This window comes from Conger conger, chromosome 9 (assembly GCF_963514075.1).
Source record: "Conger conger chromosome 9, fConCon1.1, whole genome shotgun sequence".
Taxonomy (NCBI): domain Eukaryota; kingdom Metazoa; phylum Chordata; class Actinopteri; order Anguilliformes; family Congridae; genus Conger; species Conger conger.
Window position 1 is genome coordinate 29,904,531 of NC_083768.1, and position 12,052 is coordinate 29,916,582.

The window sequence follows — 12,052 nt, forward strand, 5'->3', positions numbered from 1 at the left end:
TGTGCTGTGCTGTGCTGTGCTGTGCTGTGCTGTGCTGTGCTGTTTGTAGAATATTTTTGTTCACGTTCCCTGTAACTTCTGAGCTTTGGATTTTTGTGTTTTACTAGTTCTGATTTTTGGAGAATATTTTTGTTCACGTTCCCTGTAACTTCTGAGCTTTGGATTTTTGTGTTTTACTAGTTCTGATTTTTGGAGAATATTTTTGTTCCACGTTTCCTGTAACTTCTGAGCTTTGGATTTTTGTGTTTTACTTTTTATTTATTCCTGTGGTCGGCTGTTGTGCATGGTCTATTTTTGAGGACTTAATAAACCCTGTTTTTGCACCCCATTTCTGGTCTGCACTTGGATCCTTTACCGGCATCCCCATAACACCTTGCTCAAGGGTCCAACAGCTGTGCGGATCTTATTGAGGCTACACTGGGTTTCAAACCCCCAACTTTGCCTGTCCCAGTAATTTACCTTAACTACTATGCTACAGGCCGCCCATCATTGTTAAATTGCAATAAAATAAAACCTCACAAAACAAAGATGTGAAAATATGTTCTGCTGTGCTGTTCTCCAACTGCCCTGCAATCTCTCCATTAAATATAAAGTTATAAGAAAGAGAGAAATTATAACTTTTCCCACCCACTTTTCATAATATAATTCATGAATCAGCCTTTTTGTATTGCTTACACACATTCATAAGCACAAGTTCTACAATGTGAATCACTATTCACTTATTTAATCAAATTAGATTCATATAGCGGTTGAATAATGCACTGAATGTGTGGTTTTCAGAGTAAAAAACATGGAATTTAACAAGTTGTGTCAAGCAGTTGATCAGAAACTGCTGGCTGCTTGTCCACATTAGGTTTCTCTTCAGCTCTACTGGGTGTACTGTGGGTCTTGACTTGCAGTATATCCCACCTCTTTGGCAGGAGTCTTTTTTCAAACAGCAGCGATGCCACATAGGAAATCAGAATGTTAGAACACAGGGACGCCAGCATCGCTAGTGTCCGACAGGGGAAGTGCTGGACATAGACGCCATCGATTAGCCTGCAGCCGGGGAAGTGGATGACAGGATTGAAGTGGAGGAGGGGTTCCCCACTTAGCACTCTCAGCATCACTCCTAGGATGTAACCCCCAACAGCACCGTAACCATTGGTGATGGGGAAGAAGAGACCGCAGATGAACTGAGGCAAAACCAGGGTGTACATCACATCAGTACCCACAATCCAGAAGGCCAGAGCATTGTTCCCTAAAAAGGCCAGTCCCATTCCTACCAGCCCAGCCACGGTCACTGAGATCTTGATCACCCACTGCAGCTCTCTGTCAGAAGCCTGAAGCAGAAACACAACAAACACACGAAAGAAAGTCTCTGTGTGTGATATAAGAATAGACATTTAGGCTCAGTTTGCTGTTCTTTGTTATTGTACAGATCAACTCACCTGCTTTCTAATCAAGGTCTTGTAGAGGTTATTGGTAAATAAGGAAGCAGAGGAGAGGAGACAAGAGTCCATGGATGACATCACTGCTGCTGCTACAGCCCCAATCCCCAAGATGGAGATGTAGTTGGGAGTAAGGTGCTGCAGAGCGATTGGGAGAATTTTACCTGCTTCACCACGTTCATAAGGGGAGGGAGAACCATAACTGGTCATGTTCCAGTCTGGAAAGAAATAGACTATATTAATGAACTAAAACATTACCCACCAGTATACATATATGCACGTACACATATTCACATTCTCTCTTTTTTTTATGCTGTTAAATATCCAAGCAAGTCATTTGTGCAACTTCCAAACATGAACAGGCAGTATGGCCATCTTGTTACAAATGACTATGTTAATTCATCAATTTGTTTCGTTGTTCTAGAAGCTCACAGCCTCAGTTATTGTATTCACTTCAACAAGGCACCTATTGTGTGTGTGTGTGTGTTTGTGGGTGTACGTGCATGAAAAAATGAAGTAGGCTAAAGGGCAAGTTAAAGTTCTGCGTGTTATCTTGGCAAGAGATTTTTTACATTTATGATTGTGCAAAGAAGTGCAATACAAGTGTTAGACAATATAAAACAAAGTGTTGAAAGACAGAAGATATAGTCACAAAATAGTCAGATAAATTCAAAACAGAACAGAGCAAAACAAACAAAATAAAACAAACCCACAAACCAGTGAGGAAAAACAAATCAATAATAATAAAGATAATGATAACAATGTGTGTGAATAACGGTGTGAATGTTTGTTATGGATAGTGGAGATTTCCATTGGTATGTATTCGATAAGTAGATTTTTCCAAAGTGTGATATTAATTGTGTTCCTTGATTTCCAATTCATTAGGATAGTTTTATTGTCAATGAATAGGGCAATGGAGAGTATTCTACTGGATGTGTTGTTTAAGTTTATGTTGGAGAGTGGAGGGGAGAGTGGGATGTGGCAGGCCCAAAAGAAGGGATAGGTTGTCAGTGATGTCCTGCCAGAATTGTTTAATTAGTGTGCAGTGTGCAGTCCCATGTGGTATGCATATAACTGTCCATAGAGCTGTGTGCAGTGAGGACAAATATAGCCTATAAAACCCATTTTAAACATCCTTTCCCCGTGCAGTGTACTCTCTGAATAATCTTGTATTGAATGAGTAGCATGTTTGTGTTGGTGGATATAGAGAAGATGTTTTTGCAGATTTAGGTCCCGAAGCACCAGGAGTGATATGTAGGTCTTGTTCCAATTGTTTTGAAGGGATTGATATTGTTAAGTTAGAAATTAACATATAAAGACAGGTTTGGATAAATTTGGAAAATCTTCCCACTTACCTGTTGATGCAGCTACTGCCCCGAGTAGCACTGAAGGAATGCCCATGATAAAACTAAATCCTGCTGCAGCAAAACATGTGACTTGGGCCTCTTTGGATGATGCTGCTGACAGAATTCTCTGATGTAAAACTTGAGAAGGCAGACCTCCTAGACTCTAAGAAAGAAACCAAAATATAAAGTCACATCCATTAGTAAAGATTTCAACAGTGAGACAGTGCTATCAATTAAAACCTCATGTATTAAAAACACCAGTAATTGGCAAAGCAATATTAAACAGTTCTTAGTCAGAACAGGCAACGGTTGAATACCTTTGAAAACAGGAACAATGCAGAAAAGCAAGTTTGTAGTCAAAGAGGCAAGAAAAGGGTCAAACATGAGAAGGCAGTCCAACCAAACAACGATAAAAAACACAATCCAAAAGTCGTAAGCCAGGAAGTCAAACAAAGTCTGATAACAGAAAATACAAACAAGAAATAAAGGGCAAATGCACAAGAAGTTGAGGTACACAAACCAGATCGGTAGACTAAAAAGGCAGGAATAAAAATAAATGCTGGAGAGTATGGTCGGGACACATAAAGGAACTAAGCAAACAGTCAGGTATAATTTAATGGATAAATGAACCAAAACAATGAACAGGTGTGAGTGCTGGGAAATAGATAACGAGACACAGGTGAGTAATGGGCTAAGGGAAGTGAACAGGGACAAAAAACAGAAGAACAAAGGTAATGTAAGGAGACAGGAGCAATGAATGTGACACTACCACTTGGTGTGGTATTCATCGGTCTGCAATAGGGGCCAGCACAGTGCTGCACTGGACTGCACTGGACTCTCTCCCCCATGATCTCAACTCAAATGTGGCATACAGTCTCTTTTGGTGGCATCACACATATTAACAGTGAAGATATGAAGCTGTTGGATCAGCTTTTAAAATGACCACCATAAGACAGAAAATCCTTACATACATATGCAGACTTTATAAAATGTAGAAAATATTAAAAAGGCAATATTAGAGCAAAACCAGGGCACATCTGTAACACCTATGGGTCAGTTGCTATGGCAGGTATCCATTGAGCCCAGCCTACTTTGATACTGGTTATTTTAAAACCGGTTCCATTATTACTTTCATTTATTCATTTATTCATTTATTCATTTATTCATTTATTCATTCATAACCAAAGCGACTTACAGTTGATTTAGACTAAGCAGGAGACAATCTTCCCCTGGAGCAATGCAGGGTTAAGGGCCTTGCTCAAGGGCCCAATGGCTGTACTGATCTTATTGTGGATCCGGGGACTGAACCGCCAACCTTGCGTTTTACATATTTACACAGTTAGGGTGGCAGCTGTGGCTCCTTGCCGACAAGCAAAGCTGATTTTTGCTACACAGGCACTATGCCAACTCTTTTTGTCTGCATACTTTCATTTGGTATGACGTGATGTGTGGTGCCCAAGAAATGGAATAAGGAGTACATAATATTTTTTTGTAACTCTGTTGAGAAGTTATAAAAGTTTGCCCCTTTGCTGGAATAATTGTAACCAAACCCTTCCTATGATTTAATATTGTCTTTCATATCACTGTGGAGGAATATTGGCCCACTCCTCTTTGCAGTAACTGCTTTAATTCAGACAATCTGCTAGCTTTTCAAGGATGAACTGCTAGTTTCAAATCCTGGACGACTTGCCATTATGTTCTGTGGTAGAAAATTCTGGTCATCTGTCTGTGAGCCATATGCACTTACCAGAACTAGAAATTCATCCATCCACAGCCCCACATCCTCTAGCCCCAATGTTCCCATCCAAGGAGCTTGGAAGGTCCCATTGAATGCTGTGAGTGTGATGTCAGTGGAGGCTGGATTCAGCATCAGGAAAGGAACGCACAGCCACTGTTACACACAAAATGAAAACCTGTTGTTTTTTTCCTTTGCTTTCTGTAAGCAAAGAAAATTTTGCACGTATCATATATTTATGACAGATAACAGTACTGACAGATTCAGCCTGCATTGTAAGTTGGCTAAAGCTAATGCCATTTTGGCCTGTAAATAGTTCCTGCAAGGGTGCTGCTTACCAAACTAAAAAAGATGAAGACAAGCTGTATGACATCAGTGTAGGCCACAGAGAACATTCCCCCAAGAAGCGTATAGATTATCGCCACAGCAGCTGAGATGCAGATCGTGTAGAAGGATGATACATCAAGAATGATGCTGATGGTTCCTCCTGGAAAATGTTTGAAACAAATTTCAACCTATCCTTACAACAGTTACAACAGTGTGGCATTACACTCTATATTACAGTTTTGAAGCCTCGATCTGTTGAAGAAGCAGATTGTCTCCCCTGCTGGTGGAGAGAGCACACGCATCTGGGTTGCATTACCTAATCAGCCCAGGTGCTTAAAGTGTGCTCATTTCCACAGTGCTGGGCAGAGACCAGGAGATTTAAGTATTCTTTAATTTTTTACTTTGTCTATCCTTCAGGGCTGTGTTTCCCGATAACGGTGTCTCTTAGCATTAGACTCGAATGGTATACCTTACTAAAGTTGTTTACTTTTCTACGTGTGTTCCCCGAACTATCAGTGAAGTTTTTGTTTTACTACAGATTGTCTCTGCATCAAGATGTTTGACCATAGCTCCTTACAGTACATAGACTGCATGTAAACAGTCAGTGCTGGAACATTACCTAAACTTGCCATGATACATGCTACCCACAGCACATCAGCAATCAGCGCAGGAATCAGAAGAGTGCAGGTCAGAGTTTCCCCGTATTTCAGCTGGAGAGGATCCATCATAGTTACATACTTCTTATCCCTCATTGGCTTGGCAAAGAAAATTGCAACTGGAGAAAAGGAGAGAGGGAGATCCAGATGTATTAAATGTGTGTTTTGGATCCTCAAAATCACCAGAGAATGCATGTGAGGATATTTTACAAGACTGAATAGTATTTGCCTGTATTCATAAATATGGCAGAGAACTGTGGATGATTCCTGCACACAGGCACATTTACCTAAAATAATTTAAATAGATCACAATTCAGGAGTTTATTGGATGCAGTTGACAACTTGGTTCTCACCAAATTCAGCATGCATGATCTATAACACATCCCTGTGTTAAATTGTTAAGATTTTACAGAGTCCAAAGATAGTGGCAGAACAACTATTGTAATTTTACTAGAATCCCTGCCCATGTCCAAATTACACGTACAGGCACAAAAAAAAATGTATTCAGGGGATAATAGAAACCCATACTGTCTCTATCTTAGACACGGCGCAACATGGTGGAAATCCAAAGGCAAGTGTTATTGCTAGGTTAAGGGAAGCTCAGTTATTATTCCAGGTACATTTTGAAAATAGCAAGTGACCATGTGCCTATTTTGGCGGGGTGGTCTTAAAGTATATTTACAGTGCAATGGTAAACCCTCCTGTCTGTTACATAAAGAGGGACAATGGTAAACCCTCCTGTCTGTTACATAAACAGACAGATGATCTGAGCCCATTATTCCAAAACATTTCTGGATAGGATTTCAGTAATTGGATTGGATTACTGATTGGATTCCTATTCCAGATCCTAAAATTTGGAATAAGGATTTTGTAATCCAATATAGAATCTAGATCAAATGTTGTTTTCAAAATTCTAAAATGGAGATTAGGATAATTTTGATACTGAAAATCAGGATAATCTTAATGGGCTGAAAGGGGCATTACTGTATTTTGTAAACTATTTCTAATCTTTATATAGATGAATCTACACACTTAAGTTTAGGTTTCATTCCTGTAAAGTTAACTTTGACAGAAAGTAAACATCTTAACAGTTTACTACCAATACATTATATTGTAGGCTTGCTTTGCTTTAATTTGCTTTTAAAGAGAAATTTACGCATACAATGCTCAAGGGTATAATGCACAGTACAAGCTCTAGTTCTAGTTCCCTAATTTATAAAGCATTTTCATTTATATATAATTTATATGTATTACAAGTATACATTCATTCAATTATACATAACTCGACAATACATTCCACAGTATATGTAAAACTATTATTATGACATATTACCAAAACAATACAGACACTTACCAACAAAAAAGTTTATTAAATATTGCACAGGCATTAAACCCCAAACCAAGCCTTTTGTAGGGTTGTACACAGCAGCGGCAGTACCAAGAATATAGCCTCCTCCAACCCATGTAGCTGTCAACAACACAAAAAACACAGTAACAAATGTACAGCACACATTTGACAATTATATGTTGTGTTTAATAAATAAATAAATAAATAAATAAATAAATAAATAAATAAATAAATAAATAAATAAATAAATAAATAAGAGCACTGTCCTAGATCAAAAAGCTATGTGTGCTTTAGGGTCATTGCGTGAAAAAATCCTTCAATTTCCGGTGCCACCCCCCACCCATTTAAGAGACAATATCTCTAGAACAACAAAGTTAATGGGGCTAATGTTTTGCAAGTTCTCTATTGAATATATAAGGAATACTTACACAAGGTTTGAGCCAAATTGGAGTGGTCCCCCCCAGATGATTTTTTGGAATGACCAATTATTTATTATTCACATGACAAATTCAGACATATGACGCTACAGCATTTGAAATCACCAATCTTAGTACCATTTACACCTCTGTCCGAAACAATTTTTTGGTACAGTACCTGATTTTTTCTTAAATTATTTTTAGATTCAATGTTAGCCTTTTCTGCAAAGTGAGAGATTCAGAACACTCACCCGTCATTGTGAAAATTCCCACATATATATTCATATTCCGACCAGCAACCAGGGTGACTTCTGTCCCTGTGCCAGTGCTTCTCTTCTCCTCTTGCTTGGACTTTCGAGAGGCCCATATTCCAGTTGCCAGAATGATCAAATAAAACACAGCTACAGCTATCAGCCCTGGGATGTTTGCAACCATCTTCTCCCTCTCCTGCAGTCTAGAAAAAGTTGCATTTCATTTGGGTTCATTGATAAAAACCTATGGAAGCATATAATTTGCATTTGCCATTTCATGTACTATTATTCCCATTTCATTTAAACAGGAATTTCCATGATTTAAGAGTAGCTTTATTCAAGTGATAATGCTAATTGTCTTTGAATTAAAGTGTAAGGGTCATTTTCTTAATTGATTCTCAATTGACAATGTGTCTTCAGACAAAGACAATCACGTTATTAAAAATAACCTTTTATTTTGATCTTTGTTGCAATTTCTGAATTAAGTGCTTACTAGAAGTCTTTCTCTGGCTCTCACACCCCAGCAGACAGACAGCCTGTGAGATTAATGTCTCTGCTTCTCCTAGAAGAGTGTAACTAGCACATTCCGGTCTTACTGCAAGGTCAACAAGGGGTAATCCGAAGACAAAATACTGATGAATCTCAGTGGCCAGCTTCATGTCTTTTTGTTTTGGTAAAGCCCCCCCTTCTGGGTCAGTGTACTGAAAACTGTATATAATCTTACTATGTGTGGTTCAAATCAGAGAGCTGGTATTTATTTGCAAATAAATAAGAAAGTTAAACTCAAGTATATTGTTGTTTTACTGTGGATCTGTTTCATCAGATGATGCTCATCTATGATATGTAAAAAGGCCATTTTCCCTGACAAAAGACATTCACGCATGATGCAAGAAATGTGTCAAAATTGTAATGAAAATGCAAACTGTCTGAAATCACATCAAGGTGGGTAACATCATGCCACTGAACAGAAGTTGCGGAAACCAATATGATTGAGTGCTCTGGATTTATTAGACAAATTCATGCCTTTTTTCTACTAAAAATGGCACATTATATCAATTATATAATAAATGTTTTATCAGAACACGCTCATCTTCCCTAGCTAATTTTCCAAACATGGATGATTTGGAAAATATGGGCCATATTTTCCGGCCCCTGTCTCGCACACCAACTCTTTGTAAGGGTGGCACAAAGAAAGCCCTTACCAAGCAGAATAAACAAAAGCAAACATCTGGAGTTTGCCAAACGTCATTGGACTTATGACCTGAAGAGAGGGCTATGGTCGCTAAGACGCACATGAAATGTTTTGGCCATACACACCATTGATATGTTTGGCAAAAGAGGAATGCATACAAGGAGAAGCACCTACTCTCAAATATCTTGAGATATTGATGGTCATTGATATTTTGTGGATGTTTTGCTGCCAATGGTCCAGGGACACTATTTAAGATTGAACGAAAGCAGAAATATCGACCAAATAAATACATTCTGAAAAAGTTAGACTGCTAAAGGGCTAAAAGCCCAAAAAGTAGTTCTGACCCAACCAAGAGGTTGTTTTCAATTTTACAAACTTGCGGATTAATTTATTGGAGATTGTGGTACAGCTGCTCTTGCACTCGCCTTCTCTCATTTAGTTTCAAGATAAAAATATTCAGCAGTGACCGCTGATGCGTAAAAAGTGACAGCAGAAATGCAATTGTTGCACCTGCACAATGCATATTTGGAGATGTGTGTATCAAGTAGCTGCGCAAGATCATTCTGCACATGTCAAAATGTTTATTCTGATTAAATGCTTGGCATGTAAACACACACCTTAATCGGATCAAATTTATTCAGCGTGCATGGAAACTGTTCATGTGGAATCTTCAATCAGAATAAATTATTCAGAATTAAGAAATATTCCGCAACTTGGCTAATGAACTTTAAGTTCTGCATGGTGGAATAAGTGAAAAATCCCTCTAAAAGACTATTTATTTATTATTTATTTGAAAAAGAATGTGCTTGATTCTATTGAATATCACTAATAGTCACATGTTGGAAAATAAAGTTTATGTCAATAATGAAATTATTTTTCAGTGTACAGTATTTTTTGCACATATGTATCAAGGGTGCCAATTATTCTTCCTGACTGTATGTCAGACGGACTTACATAAATCTTGTACAATTAAACAAGTGTCACCGAGAACTACACTGATTTTGTTTACCTTAAAACTTGGTATCTGAGAGAAAGTACACTGATCTTTTATACCTAAACAGGTAGGTATCTTAAAGGATAGAACCATGCAATCACACATGCACTAACAACAGCCTTACAATGTCCTGTTCTGCAACTTTCTTATCAAAATTCACTCCAAGAACATATATTATTGGTGTTTAGGAAGTTAAAAATACAAGAACTGGCTATCTGACTGGATACCTTACTAATCTACAGAAGACAGAAATCAAACATACCCTACCTCTCAGATCTGGTGTCCTTTGTGCCTCGTTGGTCTATTAGTGATGGCAATTTGACGAGGGGAGTCAGGAATGCAGGTGGACACAGCCTTCTAACAATAAACCAGTAGTGCAGTTTATGAAAAGCTTCAGTCTTGTCTAAGCAGAATGTTCCACAAGCACCAATTGCACCTGACGACAAAACCTGTGCAGAATATTTTTGTTTCTTGTCCATCAAAACATTGGTGTCGGTGGCATATTATTTATATGTAGTGCTAATGTTTAATTTCACAGATATAAATTGAAATGTATTTATTTAATAATGACAGCACATACTGTAATAGTTAGGGACCCAGCGTTTGCACTACATAAAATCTCTTCTTTGAGTATACTTCTGAAGGGAGTATACCCTTATTGGACTCCTATAAGGGTGTCTAGCTCCAGGCACCAAATTTCTGGAACAACACATTAGAAAACTTGCATGTACAGGCATGTCTGTGTATGTGTTTTCTTTCTCTCCTATACATTTCTGGGAGTCCAAATTGGTGAGCCTGGGCTTTCCTTTACCATCCACCTTGTTTATCCTGAGGCATCACATTTTCTTGGACATCCAAAGCATATGCTAGATAAAGAGTAAATAATTATTTCAGATTTATATAATGCCGAAGGTTAGTCAATTTGTGCGTATTCATTATTCATGCCATGCAATGAGACATAACCATTAATTTACTGTGATCTATTTACTATACACTCACCGAGCACTATATTAGGTATTTATCACTTATTTTTTAGACATCTACTGCTGTAGCCTATCCACTTAGAGTTATGATGCGTTGTGTGTTCAGAGATGCTCTTCTGCATACCACTGTTGTAATGTGTGGTTATTTGTGTTCCTGTCAGCTTTGACCAGTTGAGCAGCTAAATTGTGCTCCAGCTGACAAGTCATCTATGTCATCGACCCTCAAATTCAAGTACTTACATGCCCACTGCATCTGTTACGACACACATCTTCTCCAACCCCTCTCCAACAAAAAAGGTAGGCTATTAGAACAATACAATCATGTACAGTACAGTACAATACAATGTTATGACCACCAGCAAAAACTTGACCACTCACAGACCAGCAAAAACATTATGACCACTCACAGACAAGCCAAAACATTTTTATTTAATGTTATTATTCATTCTCTGAGTTCTGGGTTACCTTGCCTTGCCATTCTTTCCATGCAGTGAGCACGTCTCAGTATTTCACTCTCGTAATGCAGTGTAGGCTATTTAAATAGCCACAAGATGCCAGTGTGAACCATATACCGATTATAAAATTATGATCATGCGCAAAACATTATCACCACTCACAGACGTACCAAAAAATTATGACCACTCACTAGGGTGACCATATTCACAGAGGCTGAATATGGGACATAATATCAAAACTAACTGCAATCCCTTTCAAATACACTGCTCAAAAGAATTAAGAGAACACTTAAGGGACACATTTATTCAAGTTGAAAATCTTTACAGATGTACATTGTATAATTTCATGAGAACAAAATGACGTAACAATGTTCACAGGAAACCAAAATCATCAACCCAATGAGGGCTGGATTAAAAATCACACCAAAATTGAAAGTAAAATTTTTTTATCACAGGCTGGTCCAACTTTTATGAATTTTAGTATGGCAACTCATAACTCAGTAGTGTGTATGGCCCCTGTGTGCCTGTACGCACTCCCGACAATGTCTGGGCATGCTCCTAATGAGTCGGTGGATGATGTCCTGGGGGAACTCCTCCCAGACCTGGATCAGTGAGCTCCTGGACAGTCTGTGGCAGTACTTGGCAGTGTAGGATGCACCGATACATAAAGTCCCATAGGTGCTCAATTGGATTTAGGTCAGGAGAACGTGAGGGCCAGTCAAATCATCACCATCAATGCCTTCCTCATCCAGGAACTGCCTACACACTCTGGCCACATGAGGCTGGGCATTGTCCTGCACCAGGAGGAACCCAGGGCCTACTGCACCAGTGTAAGGTCTGACAATCGGTCTGAGGATTTCATCCCGGTACCTAACAGCAATCAGGGTACCGTTGGCTATGACATGGAGGTCTGTGCGAC

At 38.7% G+C, this 12,052-nt stretch overlaps 1 protein-coding gene across 1 annotated transcript; it reads right to left on the reverse strand.

The window, feature by feature from the left end:
- Nucleotides 1–664: 664 nt before the first annotated feature.
- On the reverse strand, nucleotides 665–7,693 carry LOC133137784 (high-affinity choline transporter 1-like). The gene is made up of 8 exons (XM_061256128.1): nucleotides 7,510–7,693; nucleotides 6,849–6,962; nucleotides 5,458–5,613; nucleotides 4,850–4,998; nucleotides 4,524–4,667; nucleotides 2,786–2,939; nucleotides 1,431–1,648; nucleotides 665–1,322 (listed from the first exon to the last, which is right to left on the reverse strand). Exons 1-8 carry the CDS (start codon nucleotides 7,691–7,693, stop codon nucleotides 798–800), a joined length of 1,644 nt encoding a protein of 547 aa, XP_061112112.1. The 3' UTR covers nucleotides 665–797.
- Between the last annotated feature and the right edge of the window lie 4,359 nt (nucleotides 7,694–12,052).

What these genes read in the sequence shown, in the direction of transcription:
- LOC133137784 (XM_061256128.1), bottom strand. Translation starts at nt 7,693, where the DNA reads ATGGTTGCAAACATCCCAGGGCTGATAGCTGTAGCTGTGTTTTATTTG. An exon ending in TTTAATAAACTTTTTTGTTG is followed by an intron (nt 5,614 to 6,848) that starts GTAAGTGTCTGT and finishes CCTTTTCTCCAG; the next exon opens with TTGCAATTTTCTTTGCCAAG. An exon ending in AGACCTTGATTAGAAAGCAG is followed by an intron (nt 1,323 to 1,430) that starts GTGAGTTGATCT and finishes TTTCTGCTTCAG; the next exon opens with GCTTCTGACAGAGAGCTGCA.